This window comes from Hesperophylax consimilis, chromosome 22, assembly GCF_061612785.1.
Source record: "Hesperophylax consimilis isolate HC1 chromosome 22, BYU_Hcon_1.0, whole genome shotgun sequence".
Taxonomy (NCBI): domain Eukaryota; kingdom Metazoa; phylum Arthropoda; class Insecta; order Trichoptera; family Limnephilidae; genus Hesperophylax; species Hesperophylax consimilis.
In genome coordinates this window covers 5746011-5764408 of record NC_142857.1, presented here as the reverse complement: position 1 = coordinate 5764408, position 18398 = coordinate 5746011, and the positions used below count along the sequence as shown (strand labels likewise).

At 32.8% G+C, this 18398-nt stretch overlaps 1 protein-coding gene across 1 annotated transcript in view; it reads right to left on the bottom strand.

The window, feature by feature from the left end:
• Positions 1 to 393: 393 nt before the first annotated feature.
• The window catches only part of LOC149412743 (two pore calcium channel protein 1-like), a 54935-nt gene continuing 36930 nt past the window's right edge, over positions 394 to 18398 (bottom strand). The window contains exons 8-16 of the mRNA XM_089644927.1: positions 16705 to 16885; positions 15014 to 15229; positions 13769 to 13888; positions 12956 to 13124; positions 11945 to 12115; positions 10515 to 10710; positions 3864 to 3969; positions 2991 to 3097; positions 394 to 2122 (exon numbers count right to left, since the gene is read on the bottom strand). Of these exons, the coding sequence (XP_089501053.1) occupies positions 1937 to 2122; positions 2991 to 3097; positions 3864 to 3969; positions 10515 to 10710; positions 11945 to 12115; positions 12956 to 13124; positions 13769 to 13888; positions 15014 to 15229; positions 16705 to 16885 (1452 nt within the window). The 3' untranslated portion in view covers positions 394 to 1936. The remainder of the gene's footprint in view (positions 2123 to 2990; positions 3098 to 3863; positions 3970 to 10514; positions 10711 to 11944; positions 12116 to 12955; positions 13125 to 13768; positions 13889 to 15013; positions 15230 to 16704; positions 16886 to 18398) is intronic.

Genomic DNA, 18398 nt, shown 5'->3' with positions numbered 1-18398 from the left:
AACAATTTAATTAAAATATGACATTAACAAGATTCACACAATACATATTGTTTTATTGTTAAAGTTGCTCACCACTAGAAATGAATATTTTATAAAATATTATGGATTAAAAAAAATTGTAAATAATCTCAAAATTACAAATTGTAAAACATGTTCATATTATAAATAAATAAAAAATAGGTAAACAATAGAGCGTTAATCATGCAAAAGTCATTAGCCAAAATATCAATTAATTGAAATATTAATTAATGCATTAGTTAATTAATTAATGTTTCGGTTAATTAATATTTCAGTTAATTAATGTTTCGGTTAATTATAATTCCGGTTATTTAACCGGAACATTAATTAACTGAGATTAAAATGATCCGAAATGTTAAATGGCTGAAATGAAAACATATCGAGAAAGAATAAATAAAAATTACATATGTTGGCATTTTGAAAATATGGTGATAAACAATGCTAATTAATTCATTAATAGTCAAGTATACAACTTTTTTAGTATAATATCTCACACATTCAATACATAGATAATGTCATTGCTTATTGTCGAGGTGATCGAATATTATTTATTTCAATTTTAACTTATATAGAATATGTATGATATATTATTTAACAGCAAAATTTAGGACCTTTTCCACAAACGGTTATTTGTACATGATGTGTCAGGCACACTATCCTCCCTGCCTACTCTAAAAGTGCACAAAAGGCAGAGTTAATTATATAGAGATCTCTCGAGAAGTGGCTCCCTAAAGAAGCTGTGTATATATTAATAATAATACTTTGTGAAAAAAGTCCTCAAAAGTCAATAAATTTTTTGTGAAATAAATAAATAACATTTAAATAATTTACAGGGGTATTAAATTATAATTAAAATGAGTTTCGAGTTATAAATTATAAGAATTGAATCTCAAGTTAGCATTACCTGAATAAATTTCCGAATTATGTACACACTTATATCTGTACCTGAGAAGCATACCGATGCAACTCCAAAACACAAAATCTTCAGGAGTGAGTCAAGTCTCTCGTTTTGTCCACAAAGATTTTAATTGATGATTGAAAGAAATATTGTTTTTTTCAATTATAAATTAAAGTATCTGTGAAAATATCAAGAGGTTTGCTAAAATCATAAAGGTTTTCGGCTCTCCTGAACATTTCGTGTTTTGGTGTAGCATCCATTTGCTTCTCGTGTACAGATATTACTATGAATTTACCAGATTTATCACATGGGAACACTTCATTAGATTCTGATTGTCATCAAACTATAAAATTGGCAAGTTCGTTTACCATGCGCTAATAAAATACGGACACGTCCGAAAGAAAACAAAGCAAAATTACACAGTCAAGAATTAATTCTTTCTACACAGCAGAATCAAATCAGAACACAGCTGTATGAATACTGAACATGGCTGTATCAGAATTAAAAATTGTGAAAACATCAATGTGTACTACTTGTTCGTAACACGTCCGTATAAATCTGCATATTCAGAATATGGCTGCATCAATACTGCACTTAAACACAGCTGTATTACATAGAACTGTATATCCAGAACGCAACCGTATATTCAGAACACCGTTATGTACTATGTACTTATCAATTTGGAATACAATGTTCATGGTCAGTCAAATGAATAATAGTGATGTGATTTAATTACTGTTGACGTTGAAAAGGTTTAGTTTAAATTAGTCTTCTGTCACAAGTTACATCAATAATGAACTTACAGAACACATCTGTGTAGAATTGTATAATCAGAACACAATTGTATCATTACTTGTCCATAGCACGGCTGTTTCACATTTGAAATACAAACATTCGGTCAAATGACACGGGACATAATTACTGATGACATTAAGAAGGTTAAGTCTTCTGTCGAACGTCCAGAACAATTCTGTATCAGAACTGAATATCAAGAATTTGTTTGTTTCAATGCGTATTAGTCTAGATTAGTCTTCGGTCGCTGGTGATATTGTCTTCTGGAGGTTCTACGTTGGTGTTAGCGGAAGGAGTGCCGTCCTTTTCCTCGAGGGCCGCTTCCTCAAGCCATTTCTGTATCTCGTGCGTGTACATTCTTCTCTGGAGGACTTCTCGTGTTCTCGGACGGGATCCGATGAAAGTCATTGTTATCTAAATACAGCAATAATGAAATTGTGTTAATGATTGTACTATAACTACATTGGGTTCCGTGAAAAAAAAACAGTGACCGGACAAATGGAAAAAGAACCTAACCTATTCTTTTAACATGTTATGAGGCATAATCGAGATATCCACTCGAACGATTTTTGGCATATTATGGCAAATTTGCAAAAACGTTTTGAGTGATCTCTTGTCCTAATGTGTCGAATTTATAGAACCTAAAAATAAGCGATAAATGGCGAAAACTAGGTGGATTCATTGGCTTTAAACCGCAGTAAGCAGTTTCATATGTTTCCGTATTAATATTTTGAGGAATGATATTAATTAAATAATATGGTAAATGTACCTATATACATATATACAACCAATCGCTCAAGTGGATATACGAAAGCAAAATTAGATTAATCAATGGCAGCAAGAAGGTTTTAAAAAAAACTCATTTAATTAAATCAAAACAAGCAAACTTTATCTACTCAAGCGTCAACACATTAAAAAAAACAGATACCATAGACAATAAATGAAAACAGCGATATTCAGTATTGCCCCAAATAAAATAGAATATAAGCGTTTATAAATTTTACGATTTTTAAACTAAACTTAAAATATGGGATAAACGATGAAATATACGTGAATTTGTTGACTTTAAACCACGGTAAGCAGTTTATATGTTTCCGTATTAATGTTCGAAAGCACAATATTTCAACTGAGAGCGGCCGAATCCAAAACTGAACGCCCATAAAATGTCTATCGCGCAAGGCATTTTTATTTTAAAAATCCTATCGCTCGAGTGGATAAATTTCTGCTCTCAATCCAGCTAGGAACTCTTGCGAGGTGTCTGTGGAAATATAAAATAACTGACCCCAGGTGTTAGGTGAGGCCTGATTTGATCAGCCATAGTTCCGTCTATACCAAGCTGCTGGGCCTCTTCCCAACTGACGTGGACCTCTTCATGAAGTAACTTCTCCTCTGTAAAAGAAATGAGACTCATTATTACTAGAAAAACATTTTGATTACTCCTAACTAATTGGTTCTGTTTTGGGAACAAACAGTTATTACCCGTAGTGTCAATTTGTTCGCTTTTAGGAACAGCTCATATGGTCTCATAGAAATCGTTGTATTAATTAATCCTTACCGTCATAGTTAAAAATATGAACTAAACGGTGTTAAAAATAAAAAATACAAAGCTGTATATTCAAATATAGAAGTAAGCACAGAATAATTAAAATGTACGCCTCTATGAAACCAAAGGTTCCGAACACAATTTGAAAGAAATTTATGAAACTTTGTGAATTTTTTATTAATTATTTTTATATGAAACGACAAAAAAGTGAAGTGGCAGTAATATTCATAATACATTTATCTAATAAAATATGTGGTTTTTTTTCATCATCAGTAATTTTAGTTCAGTGTTTAGACGAAAAAACGTAAGGTGAGCCATTTTATATTTGATTTAAAAATTTTAATAGTTCATTTTAAATTAAATTTTTGTTTTCGAATAACAGTTTTTTATTTTTCGGATACATTCCGAAATATCCCATTTATTTGGAAATACACACAAATTCTCCGACTTTCTGACAGCATCTTTAAGAAAAATAACACTCAATATGCCAGAGGCCTGAAGGGTTAATAGCGTACAAGTGTAGCTGTTCGTAATATAGTTCTTTTAACTTCTTCTCCTAACATTTATATGTATGTAATGAGAAGGTAAAAGAATCGGTGTGCTATAACTTACCGTCTCTTTTACTGGTACTCCTTTTGTAATGTATACGGAATCTGAAAGCTTCCAACACGCTCGCCACTACAATGGTAAGTACCACCATTGTAAAAAGATAAAATACCTGAAAGTTAAATAAAACGATAATTAATATTTATTTTTTTACATTAACTCTAAACAGGAGGCCCTGAACAAAATAATTTCCAGGGTCTGTCAACTTTGAGGATACTGTGTGGAGGGCATTTATGAGGAGATGGAGGAGTGAAGGGAGGGAGAAAACATAGAGGCCGGCAGATTGTGTTCAACTCAAGAACAAGTCATTGAAACAACCAATTCTAATGTGACAAATGTCGACCGTGTACAAATGTTGCGTGCGCGTTTGGCGTGTTTCCTGGTGACGGTAGTTTATCGGAGCATCTTCCATTGAAATAGTGGTAGAACATGAAGATTGCAATCCGTTTGTTAAGATAGAGGAATCTATCAAATTGACCGCCCATTTTTTCGCAGAGTCAAGTATTTTGGGTGGCCGCGAAATTACAAGTGGGGCGCACTTGCAATTTGTACAGGGTCAGCAGTTGTTTACAAGTATCTGCAGACCCTGTACAGTACACCCAGCTTCTGACTGGATAACCTATTAACCCCGTGCATGAGCTGGTCACTTAGAGTTACACCAAGCATATCTTGTTGGGAAGTTTGTTTCTGTTGAAGGAACATTCCGTTATAGGTTTCATTCGTCATTCTACCGTGGTAGTGTGTAGACGTGTTTATAGAAAGACAATACATTATTAGAGAATTGTCACATTTATCTAAGTTTTGCCGGGAGCGAGGTGTTCCGCGAGGCGGTCACAAGCTTAACCCATTATGGACGTGCTGTCGATAATAGAAAACATAAAATTAGAAATTTCAAATATTTCTACGGTAAAGGACTCGAAAGCTAAAAATAATCTGGAATTAAATATAAAACTATTAGAAGAAAAATGGACTCAGGAAAAAATATCTTTTCAAAACGAGATTGTTTGTCTCCAGTCAAAACTAATTGAAAAATTAGAAAAAAAAATCGAGAATACGAGCAATTTTGAAAAAAAAACATACGCAAGTTGTCTCAAAGTAATCCCGGAATCCAAATTCTCATTGATCATCAAAGGTGAAGATTCGAACATGACATCGGATGCTATTAAAGAACAAATCGGAAAGAAAATTAAAATAGCAAACTTGGGTATCGCAGTGAACGGAATACGAAAAGCCTCGCAAAATAAATTAATTATATCTTGTCCTTCAAAAGAACATGCAGAGAAATTGACAGATGAAATCAATAAAACCCTTAAAAAAAACATGGTTGCAGAGGAATTAAGAAAGAAAAATCCAAAAATATTCATAAGAAATCTTCAAGTAGATTTAACTGAAGAGGACATAATTGAGGCAATAAAAACACAAAACGATGGAATAAAAGATATCATGAATAGCGATACTAAAAACACGATTAAACTAATAAAAATGTTTAAACCAAAAAACCAAAATGGACTCACTAATTATATATTTGAAACCAGCGGAGCAGTAAGGTCTTACCTCATGGAAAAGGAAAAAATTAACATTGGTTTTAGCAGAGTACGAGTGGAAGATGCCAGCCCCTTGACGCAATGCTACCATTGTCTCAAATTTGGTCACACTGCATTAAAATGTTTTAATAAGGACAAACGTGCGACGTGTTTACATTGCGCAAAAGATCACGAATGGAAGGAATGCCCTAACAAAAACACTGAAGAAAAATGTAGTAACTGTGCACATCAGAACACCTTATTCAAGATGACCCTAAATACCAATCACAAAGCTAATAATACTAATTGTTCTTACTACAAAAAGATGATGCATATCGCTCAAAGTCGTATAGACTATGATTAGGTATGTATTATAATTCTAAAAAACAATTACAATGCTAATCACAATTTTTTCATTTTTTAACTTCATATTATCACTTTCATTTATGCATCGTAATGTATATAATTTATTGAGACATAAATATTTCATATCCTTGCCGAAAATTTTTGTCATTTATGTTACAATGCATTATCCCATTGCCACAGTGTTAAACGCTAGTATACTGAAATCTATGATTATATTGATGTTCGCGCACTCTTCGTGTATTCGTATGTGTAGAAAAAGTTCAATATGTAATTATTGGTGCCAATTAGTAAACCTACCTTGTTCTGTACAAAACTATAATCTAACCTGGAACATATCGGAAATACTTACTGCTATATTGTTATGTATCTATCGTATTTATATTTATAAATCCCAATACATGTTTATATATTATTGCTGCCAATTAAAATATTATTCTATATGGGTGACTTGAACTGTGATTTTGATACAGCAGAAATAGATTATGAACGCACGTCAATTTTTGAAAACTGGGCTACAAAAAAACATGTGTTAGGAAATAATAAAATAACTGCCCTCAACTTAAATATACGATCTTTATCTAAATATTGGGACACTTTACTATTAATTGTTTCTAGCTCTTTGACTTAATTTCGACTTAATTTCGACTATGCGAAACGTCTATTAATGAAAATAATATAAATCTTTATAAATTACCGGGATTTAATTCGTACCATTTTTGTCGAACAAAAAGATCGGGTGGCGGTATTATTGTTTACGTGAAAGATCACCTTACATTTGAAAAAATAAATATAATGACTAATAATTTTGAATGCATTTACGGAACCATTTCAGTAAACAAACATATTCGCTTACATCTTTTAGCAATATATAGACCGCCTAATACAAAAAAAAAATTATTTCTTGATGAGCTGGAGACAATATTGGGAAATATTGATATAAAAGAATCCGTATTGGTTCTAGGTGATACGAATATTAACTTATTAAATGTACACGAACCCATAACTATGCAATATGAAAACCTCATGTCTCATTTTGGAATGACCAGATGTATAAATGATGTGACTAGAGAAGCGATATTGACTAACTATGTAACAGCTTCATGTTTAGACCATATCTATGTAAGAGTGAAGGAGACGACCGAAATCAGTTCATGCGTATGCGATTCAATAATAGCTGACCACTACCTAACTGCAGCTAGTATTAACTTCTGTTACAATGATAAATGTACCGTCGACAAATCGCACCAAGAGTATTACACTGCACTATCGGACAAAAGGATTGATTTATTGATCGAAATCACCGATTGGAATGCAATGTTAAAATTGTCTGAACCAAACATTATTTATGCAGAATTAAAATCGATTTTTAAAAATATTTATGAAAAAAGTACCTTTACAAAATTAAAAACAAAAAAATTTCGAAATAACCAAAAAACTTGGATGAATGACAGTCTCGCTGAAAGTATTCTAATACGAGATGCCATGTGGAAAAAGTGGAAAAACACGCCTAATAATAAAAAATATGAAATCTCTTTCAAAAAATATAGAAATAAACTTAATAAACAAATATTAAACACAAAAAAGGCATACTATAATAACAAATTTAATCACTGTTTCAAGAACATTAAAAAAACATGGAATGAAATTAATACAATTTTGGGTAGGAAAAATAAATCTGGTTGCGATGAAGTCTTATCTAAATATTTCCTAAAGTCACAATCTTCTAATGCAGTGGCAGAAAATTTTGCTAACTTTTTTGATGAAGGAGTTAATAAGTTGTTACATGAATGTGATTTCCGTGCGTCTAATCACTTGCAAGAATCCCTACCGCATTCAATGTACTTACCTAGAGCTAATGCTAAGCAAATTGAATATATTATCGGAGGTATGAAAAATTCAAAGTCACCGGGCATAGATCTAATTCGTATGTTTGATTTAAAAAAACATGTCAAATTACTTAGCCCTGTTATTGCTCACTTTATCAACAGAATAATCGATACCAGCCTCATCCCCGATGAATTAAAAAATAGCATTGTAAGACCTATTTTCAAAAATGGAGATCACTCCGAAATTAACAATTACAGGCCAATTTCTATTCTCCCGGCACTAGAAAAAATTTTAGAAAAATATATTTCGATAAATTTAGATAAATATTTGAATAATTTGAATATTATAGATGAATGCCAGTACGGGTTCCAGAAAAAAAAAAGTTGTGATAAATTGCTGGAAAAATTTTCTGATTTTATAAATTCTCAACTTAATTCTAAAAAACATGTACTGGTGCTTTTTATTGACTACTCAAAAGCTTTTGACACTCTCAGCCATATACAATTAATTAAGGTTCTTGAAAACATTGGAATCCGGGGTAAACTCCTCTCATTCTTTAAAAACTACTTAACTAATAGAAAAATGAACGTAAAGATTTTAAATGATATGAGTAAAGGAAGACATATTAAATCAGGAGTACCGCAAGGATCAATTTTAGGTCCAAAATTGTACATTATATATGTTATTGTTATGTCAAAACTCTTTAAAAAGGCCTTTAGATTCATTTTTGCTGACGATACTGCACTTGTAGTATCCAATGAAAATCCTATCATAGCTATTCAACAATTGCAAAGTGACTTTAACGAGCTACTTAAATGGGCTCATGATGTTGGTTTAATTATTAATGTTAAAAAAACAAAATGTATGTATGTAAAATCACCAAGCCTGGGAATATGGAATATACCCAAAATAATTGCTCATAATTCTGAATGTATTCATAGAAAAATTGAAAATATTTGCCACTGTGAAACAATTGACTTTACTAACGAATATTCTTATCTGGGACTAATAGTAGACAATAAATTTAAATGGAATAAACAAGTGGCTAAAATCTGTAACCAGCTCCGATCTTTTGCAAGTAATTTTTATAAACTGAAATTCGTTTTGCCTCATTGTACTCTTAAAATAATTTATTTTTCTATGGTCGAATCCATACTCAGATATGGCATACGAACTTGGGGGCACTCAAGCAATATTTATATTAAATATATACAAAACTTACAAATTGCTATAATAAAAAAAATTGTACCACCGAATATCTACAGACAAAGAAGTAATCTAAAACTACTGTATGGTTCTGAGGGCCTACTTCCAATAAAGGGTCTTCTTTGGTACATTATTATAATGGATAATGAGGGAGATAGCAAATATAAAAAGCAACCGGTGCATAATCACACAACAAGATTCACTGAAAATAAGGGCCTCATTATTCCAAGAGTAACAAATAAGTATGGAAGCCGAACGCTTAAATATTTAATACCAGAGATTTTCAATAAATTTAATAATTCTTTTAAACCTCAGAATAATGAGAGACCCTGCCCCAAAAACACTAAGGACGGGTTGTTTCGGAGAATTTGAACAATTCATCAAATTTCAAAGTTCATTTTCAAGTTCTGTGAAAGATTTTTTGAAGTTCTGTTTTTATTTCAGTTTTGTCAAGCAACTAGTCTATAATGATATAATAACAGAACTTGAATAGGACTTCCACAGAACCCGAAAACGAACGTTGAAATTTGATGAATTATTCAAATTCTCCGAAACAACCCGTCCTAAGCGTTGGCTAATAAGCGACGAATCAATGTATCTCTGAACATTATTATTGATGTATTCCTGAACATCTCAACGTACCTGCCTAAATAATTTGTTTATAGGTAGGTACTTTGATATATATTATTTTGTGATATTGTTTATTGTATAATTTTGTGTCATACATGTATTAAAAATTAAAAATGTTTATACATATTATTTGTAGAACCTACAGACAAGCCGTCATGTGTGACAGCTTTGTGGGACTGCATATACCTGTATCTTTAAAAATTTATAATAAATAAAAAAAAAAAAAAATAAAAAAAAAAAAAAATTGAAATATTAAGACACTTCCGGCGGGAAGGGTAGTTCTACATTTTACACCGGTCCTTCTTGAATGGCGGAAAAGGCATTGTTATCCAATAATTTCATATAAATATTTTATATCAATCTCTTTGTAAGGGTTCCAACTATATGTATATGTTTTGAAAAATGTGAAGTCTTCCTAATCTTCAAATTCTTGTCTTTTGTGTGGAACAATATTTTATTAAAATGAAACTATATTTAAACCTGTAGAACGGGTAATACATCCTTACACTTATCGCACCGAAGATGCGGACCATTTTTTTTTTTTTGTAAAGATTTGTTGCGAAAATTAAAAAAAAAAAATTATGTAATATAATAAAATAATTCTACCTACCAATAAAATTTATATTTTGTTTCCATCGATGCCTGAAATCCATTATGAGAGAGAGCTTGCTCTTTCGCCCTTTTCATTTACGTTTCGCGCGTGTTTATTCCCTATATTTGCCCCTTTTCTCCACTTGCCATACTTTCTCTCCCTACTGGCAACACTGTAGTGACGCGCATTTCAGGTCACGTGATGTTTTTGTTCATATGACGTCGTTTTTTTGTAATTTTTTACAAATGAAACATCAATAAATGGTCCAATACTGACTTTAACTTCAGTTTATGGAGTCGTATTACAAAAGTAGGCTTTAATTTCAGACAATAATTTTATAGTTAAGGTGTGATGAGTACTATGTAAAAAATTTCAATAAAATATATGTATGTATTAGTTTCAAAGATATAGCTGTTTAAAAACAAATCAATTTTCTCGAATGGGATCCTGGTTTTTTGCCCGCATGAAGTGTGTTAATACAGTAAAACTAATAGAATGATTTAAAAATTTTACCATAAAATAAATCCTGCTCCACTGATTGGCTACAGAGGCATAAGCGTTCATCAAAATGAACCAATTGTTGACAACAGTCAGTTCAAACAGTGTTACGCCGCTGGTCAGCAGGTTCTCAAAGGTGTTCAGGTAGTAGTAACCCAGGGCTGTAGAGCTGTTGGCAGAATACTTGTAGAAGTCCTCCACTGTGGTGTTACTAGAGGAAAAAATAATTCATTTTATTAGGAATTTAAGGAATGTTGTTATTATATCTGGCAATTATTAGAGGTTTTTTTCTATGACTTGTGAAATTTGGAACCGAAATATTGTGATGCGATATGATTGCCTGACTATATCCACCAATGAAAAACTCTGAAAGTCTATGGAATAAACTTTCAGACTTTTTTATTGGTGAATATTTTAATAAGTAGGCTCCAAATAAGAATTGTACTGTCTAATTGGCATATCTATGGCTTTTTAGGACCAATTTGATTCATAAAAAAAGCTTGAACATATCGATCTAGTGAGTGGTTTATTTATGATTGACATTTAGATGTGTTAAACTGCACGGAATATAGTTACAAGAAGGCTATAATAACATACCTCAGTAATAATAACAATTAAGTTTAGCATAATACCATTCTTCTGTATAGGTTCTGTATAATTTTAAATGCAAATTTTAATATTGATTACTGTTTCAGTGAATTGTTATGTTCATATTATTAAATAAAAAATAAAATGGCTTTTTCATTCTCTTAAGTTGTTATCATCAGAAACTCCTCTTCGTCAACAAATTTATCCGGGAACATTTTCGAAATGTCAGGAGGTGTATTTAAATAGGTCAAATGTATTCAGAATGATTTTAAATTTTAGGTACTTAATAGTTTGATGCATAAAATCACCGCCATTTTTTTATTAATACAGGCTCTTCTGTAGAAAATGCTCTGACAGTTAAACTTCTGGCACTTCTGAATTGCCAAAAGTCCGTATTATATAACAGTCGGTCATTGATGAATTATATTTAGATGAGACATGAAGTGAAAAAATATGTTCTGCTTTTTTACCTCGAACTCTTCCAACACTCTCCCAACTAAAACTACCGAATCCGGTCTACACGCATCACTTATCGAGTTCTAATAGTGGAACAAGTTTCGACGAGATATTAGTAAGCAGTAGCGCCTCTAACTGCTCTATGCAATCAGTGAATTTTCTACAGCACGGCCTGTAGTAATAAAGATGGCGGTGATAAAATACATATAATTTTGAAACCATTATTTAACATTTTTGATTGTACATTATGTAATTTTTTCATGAGAAAAAACTATTGAATAAATTAATATTTATTTTAGGCATCCAGACCCCACTAGAAACTAGTTGCCGATCCCTCCCTTAGTACCACTGGCTCCAGCAGGTTATGACTATTCAGTATACAAATAACCATAAAAACTTACACGCAGCAGTTGCGCATGTCGTATCCCGCGAAAAGCTCCATGCCCACGATGGCGAAGAAGTAGTACATGACGAGCATGACGCAGGCGGCCGAGGACATGAGCGGCGACAGTAGCACCAGCGTGCCAAATACGTCACGGTACCGCTTCTTCAGCTTGTAGAGCCTCATCAGCCTAAAAGGGAATGTTATAAATTTATGTTACCTAAATTCATTAATTATTTGTACAATTGACAAATCCACTATAGGAGATGCTGTGCAAAGTAATGCAAAATCATGTGGTTTTGGCTTGAAAATTTGATCACAAATATTTTAGACGCTTTATTTAAATACTGCGAGAAGAACGGTTCCATGATAACTCCTCAAAATGACAAGTCAACACACCTATAAAAAGTGTTATAAAGTTATGAAAAATGATAAAATAAAAACTAGGTTAAATAGTTACATATGTAACCTATTTAACTTAGTTTTTGTTTCAACACTTTTCATAACTTTATAGTACTTTTTACAAGTGTGTTTTATTTTGATGAGTTGTCCGGTCACCGAGTAGAACACATCTTGGCCTTTGAAACAATCGAGTGATAAGTCTTTTTATAAGCCCAGAAAATAAAAGTACCGGGCCTATAAAAATTGCTTAATGCAAAATCTCCTACCTACTAACCCCTTTTTGGATATGGTTTTATTGTGTAATGTGGAAAATTAAGTTCTTTAGAAAATGATCGGAAAACATTTTAATTAAGTTCACAAAATAAAATATAACATGTTTTTTTTTTTTTACATAAATCAAAACAGGAGGATGATGTTAAGTAAGAATTTCAACCTTATCACCATATACATAAGGAGTGCATAATTTTGTTTGATTCCAAATGTTACACGCTGCAGTGCATCACCTTAAAATGAATTGTTAGACAAATTAAAGTTTCAATGACAACTAGAACAGAAGACTAGCAAGTAAAATAATAACTAAAATGATTATGTACTTATCAATTCAATTTAAAAAAATGTCAATATTTACCTCAGCGGCCTAAGTATGACCACGATAATGAGTCCAGGCACCAATATGAGCATAACAGCCCCCACCACACCGAGCAAGGTTGCCACCAGGTCAAAAACATTCCAACCGCTGGCCAGGTACTGACGCATGCCCAGCGCCATCATGCGCAGCCCAGCCTCCATCAGGAACACTGGAAAAATATATAAATGTTATTCAGGGGTCGAAAAAAAATTACATGGTAAAAAAACAAACAAAATATTATAAGTAGGTACCATTTGTAGTTCTTACCTAGAAATTAATTATGAAGTATGTTCCATTTGTTCAAATTTAATTAAATTGTGTTCCATTTTTGCAGCATAAGTTTGTTTTGACAGTACAATGGAATTTTTGAGGGAGATGGAATTTAGGCTGTTTTGGGTGATAAACGCAATAGAGAATGTGGAATTAGAGAAAGAATAAATTTTTTGAATTCCATTGCACGCTTAAAATGCAAAAAAATAATAGCACTTGGTTTCAACTTAATTACAACAAGAAATAACTATTTGTGAGGTGGGAGATAGTAGAGATGCATTAAGGTTACATTTTTTCCCAAAGTTACATTTGAAGGTTAGGAAATACGTATAAATTATTTAAATTACCCAAACTAAACCCTAAAAACCTATTTTTTGCATGTTTACTAAACCCCCGACATAAATAGTTGTCTCCGTTAGATATTTAAGTTGAAATCAAGTGTTGTTTTTTTCAAGAGCCGAAAAGACAAATTCGACTAATTTACCAGAGAAATATTTGACATTAGACAATTTTTTTTTCTAAAAAGTTACGAAGAGCACTTACATATTAAGAAGAGCCATGTGTCCCAAGAGGCACAGAATAGCCTGGCACTGTCCTGTAGACCTCCAGATGCTTCCGTGATGCGAATTAACATTGAAACTCCATTGCCGATGATGAGAGCAACTAGAAGAAAATGTTAAATTATTGATCGAGGTACATATTTTTTGTATAACATTCCACTTTTCAAATTGACTATCAAAACATGACCTCAAAGGGTGTTTATTGTGGTACAACATTGCAAAAAATGGCAAATCAGTTTTTGTTATAAATATTTTGATGTGAACAGCGTGTGAAACATATCTCACAATCCGCGACAAATACTTGAAGGTGAATATCAGAAATTTTTTAACTCTAGAATTTCTACATTATTATTATTATAATATTTTCGACTCGCAAAATCATTTCCATCATAAACTATTTATCGGGTAAAATTCGGTTTAGGGGAGTCACTCGAATAAGCGAAATTGAACTTGATTAAGACTAATTTAGGGCTGGGGAATCCGAATCTGTAAGAATTAGGTGGGGGTCGGCACTATTAATTGAGTTATAGGGTCTTGAAATTTTGTACGCGATACACAGAAACCATGTTTTATTTATCAACTGTGAATTAAAAACAATCAAATTAACAACTGTTTAATACTTTTGAAATTTCAGACTGGTTTGTGATTTAATTCTAATACCTTTTTCCCATGTTCTTCTGCCTACTCTAACCTGAACTAAAAACCTTACCTATTTTGTAAAAAAATATTATTAGTATATGGCAACACTTTTCTTTTTTTGTTTGGCACTACTGAAATTTCAAAAGTATTAAATAGTTGTTAATTTGATTGTTTTTAATTCACAGTTGATAAATAAAACATGTTTTCAAAGTGTCGCGTACGAAACTTCAAGACCCTATAACTCAGTTAATAGTGCCGACCCCCACCTAATTCTTTCAGATTCGGATTCCCCAGCCCTAAATTAGTCTAAATCAAGTTCAATTTCAGTTATTCGAGTGACTCCCATAAACCGAATTTATTCCTATTTATCTTTAAAACATCTATTTAACTGTCAAAAAATGAAAACAAGATGCCATATTTTTCAATCGAAATTTCGGGCAAAGCTTTGTAGCAAAACTTCTATAATTTATTTATTTATTTATTCATTTTTGGGAAATCGACAGTTTACATTTAATCAGTTTGTACATAAGTATTATATGGTAAAATAAAACCAAATCATTTTAATTTTCTCAATAAATTCTTTACTCACACACAATATATTCAAAGTACGCCCAGTTGACGATGTAGGCCGAATACCTGCCGAGCACCTCGACGGGCCCCAGGGCTCCGTACCATGGGGCCTGGTCATGCTGGGGCGCCCAGCGAAGGGCTCCACACTCGTACACCGACAGGAACTCATCCAGAGATAGGGCCCCCGTGTCGGAGGGGTTTAACTGCTTGAACATCAATAGGACGTCGGTCGTAGCTGGAATAATTAACAATTTTTTTTTTATTGAAAATACGGTACCAGTATTGAAGGGATCAGTAACGCTAGCTCCTCGGAGCGTCTTCCATTGAAATACCGGTAGAACAAAGACAGCATTCTCACCCGACATCTGTGTTCTAAAGATTGTAAATCATTGGTCAAGATAGGGTAACCTATAAAAGGGAACGCCTGTTTCTGCAGAGTCAAGAGTTTTTGAGGCCCCAGACCAGAAATAAAGTACGCTCAACTTCTGAGAGGCTAATTTATCTCTGGCTTAAATGTAGTCACCGTGCCTGACCTCGTTACTCCAAGTATATCAATGGAAGGCTTTTCGAGGATATTGCTTGTCATTTTGATCCTTTTTAGATGTAATTAGACATGATTGTATCTTTAAAACATTAAATTTGCTGAGATTATTCTTACACTACGAGGAAACTGTCTCGAGGTAACCGTCCATTCTCAACTAAATTCCAATTAACACAAACCCGGATCCATTAGAAATAAACTCACTCGGTAAAGGTTACGAATTCCGCTTCACGGTAAATATGCAATATTTCACTTTCAAATAAATGGATTTAGCTTTATTAATTTAAAACATGATTTATTATGTCGGGGGAGACGGAAAAAAACGCACTTTTAATTTTAATTTCGTTTATTAAGTCACTAACGCGATATGTCACACGAGATTTCAAAGAAACAAAATAATGTGACATTTGCCGGAATTACCACAACTAGTTATTTACCTAGCCAGTGCGCGGGTTAGGTACAGTACCTACCTACGAACTAATTCAGTTAAAGAAAATAAAATCTTGAAAATATTAAATTAATATAATATATAACCTAACCTAATCTGACTGTGATTTTCTATAGCAAAAAAATGCCCCTTTAATAACGCCTGCTCGCGTCCCCTTTAGAGTTTTATCCCAGTTTTCAAGTAGTTTGTGGGCTACGCTAGGTTTGTATAGACTGGTTTGTGATTTAATTCTAATACCTATTTTCCATGTTCTAACCTAACCTAACCTAAACGGAATACGTTTAATCACATTTTATTCTATTTATTTGTTATTCGGGTTATTTTATTTAATTTTATGCTGATTATTTGTTATAAATAATACATTGACTTACATATTAATATGGATTAATTATACACAATGATATTATTTATTTTATATGGCAATACTAATTTTTTTTTGGTTGGCAGCAGTGTCTATGAAATATTTTGTAGGTATGAATTACGATATTATGAATATAATCCAACTCTTGATATAAATATAGTCGCCGTCGGAGGCGCCGCATACTAATTGACATATCGCGTAAGTGACTTAATAAACGAAATTAAAATTAAAAGTGCGTATATTTCCGTCTCCCCCGACATAATAAATCATGTTTTGAATTAATAAAGCTAAATCCATTTATTTGAAAGTGAAATATTGCGTATTAAGAGTGAGGCGGAATAGGAGAAAATTAATACTCACTCTTGTGTGGTGCAAAGTATCGCATGAGACCGTGGAACTGGCGGAAACGCACGGCGGCCGGTGCCTGGCGCGAAACCAGCAAGCGGAAGGCATGCTGGCAGGCGCGGCGCCGATGCAGCAGCAGCTGGCGGTACTTCTCGCGCTCGATGCGCGTGAACGTCTCGTACACAACGGCCAACATCTGCAATTTACATTAATGAGATGCATTGTTTTAGTGGGTGACCGGGTATGTCATCAAAATGACAATTCAACACACCTACAAAAAGTGTTATAAAGTCATGAAAAGTGATGAAACAAAAACTAGGTTACATAGGTAACTATTCAACCTAGCTTTTGTTTCATAACTTTTAATGACTCTATATCACTTTTAAAGATGTGTAGAATTTTCATTTTGATGAAATATCATGGAACCGTTTTTGTGGTTTCAACAAATCGAATTGATCGGTCATAATGTTAAAAATATGTGCAACCTCTCCTGGAATACGATTTCCAAATGTGGAGTCCATATTTTGCGAAGGTTATACGTAGACCTGATAGAGAGGGTTCAAAAATCATTACCGAAAATACCAAGAGCTTTAAAAGACCAGCAATATGAAGACAGATTAACTCTAGGGATTAAAATTACTAACATTAAAAGAAAGAAGAGAAAGGGTTAACTTGATACTTGAGAATTTCAAAATTTTATCTTGTCTTTATAGTTGCCTGGTATTCAAGAAATCTTCATCACCAACAACAACAGCCTAGTTGTATCTTCGCTTTTACATACTTATTTTCTCTATTCTTAAATCCTGTATTCCTCTACGATAATTTGAAACCTGGTAATTTGACTGTCCTAAAAGGGGAAACCTTCCTAGTTGGACAGTCAAAAGCTTCCTTGCATACAATGTAATGAATATTATAAAAAATAAATAAAACACAAATGTAAAAAATGTGGACACTTAATCAAAATGCCTTTTGCATCCAATCCTAGGAAACACTTCCTTGCAAATAGAGTAGTGGATGCATGCAACAAACTTCCACAAAACATCATCAATGCCACTAATATAAATCAACTTAAAGCTCGATTGGGTTCTCATTTGGAGAGAAGAAAAATTGATTTACGGCCGTTCTTTCCAATCCTACTGATCAACTGCTGAGCCGAAATTTTGGCTCAACACTGCTTAAACGCACAACTATGCTCTTTCCAACGGAAAAGTGACAACTGAGTGATCAACCAATTTAAGGAAGCCAAACTACTGGATTAAGCTTGCCTCAGTAAATGACTACTTATAAAAAGTGTCAACAGAGTGAAACATATTTGCGAGCCCAAGGCACGGTGGCATTAAAGTCAAGCTAATACTTTATTTTTAACATATTTCATACACTTAAATATAAAATATCTTTTTACGTATTACAGTACTTAAAAATATATATCCATTAATAATAAATACAATAATTAATTCGTCAATGTTAATTTAGCGTTGAAAGTTTTAACTTTGATGTCATTTTATTGTCTATGAAAGTTGGCATGGCCACTTAAGATAATCAACAGTAAAGATGTTTGGAAACAGGCGAATCGAACGTTACTGAATAAATCACTTGGCTGATCGGACCCTGAGATTGATCGTTCGAAATGTTGGGAACAACGGCCGTTATTATGAAATTAGATATGAGAGCATTAGCACAGCACTGCCTGTTCATTAAATAATATCTAC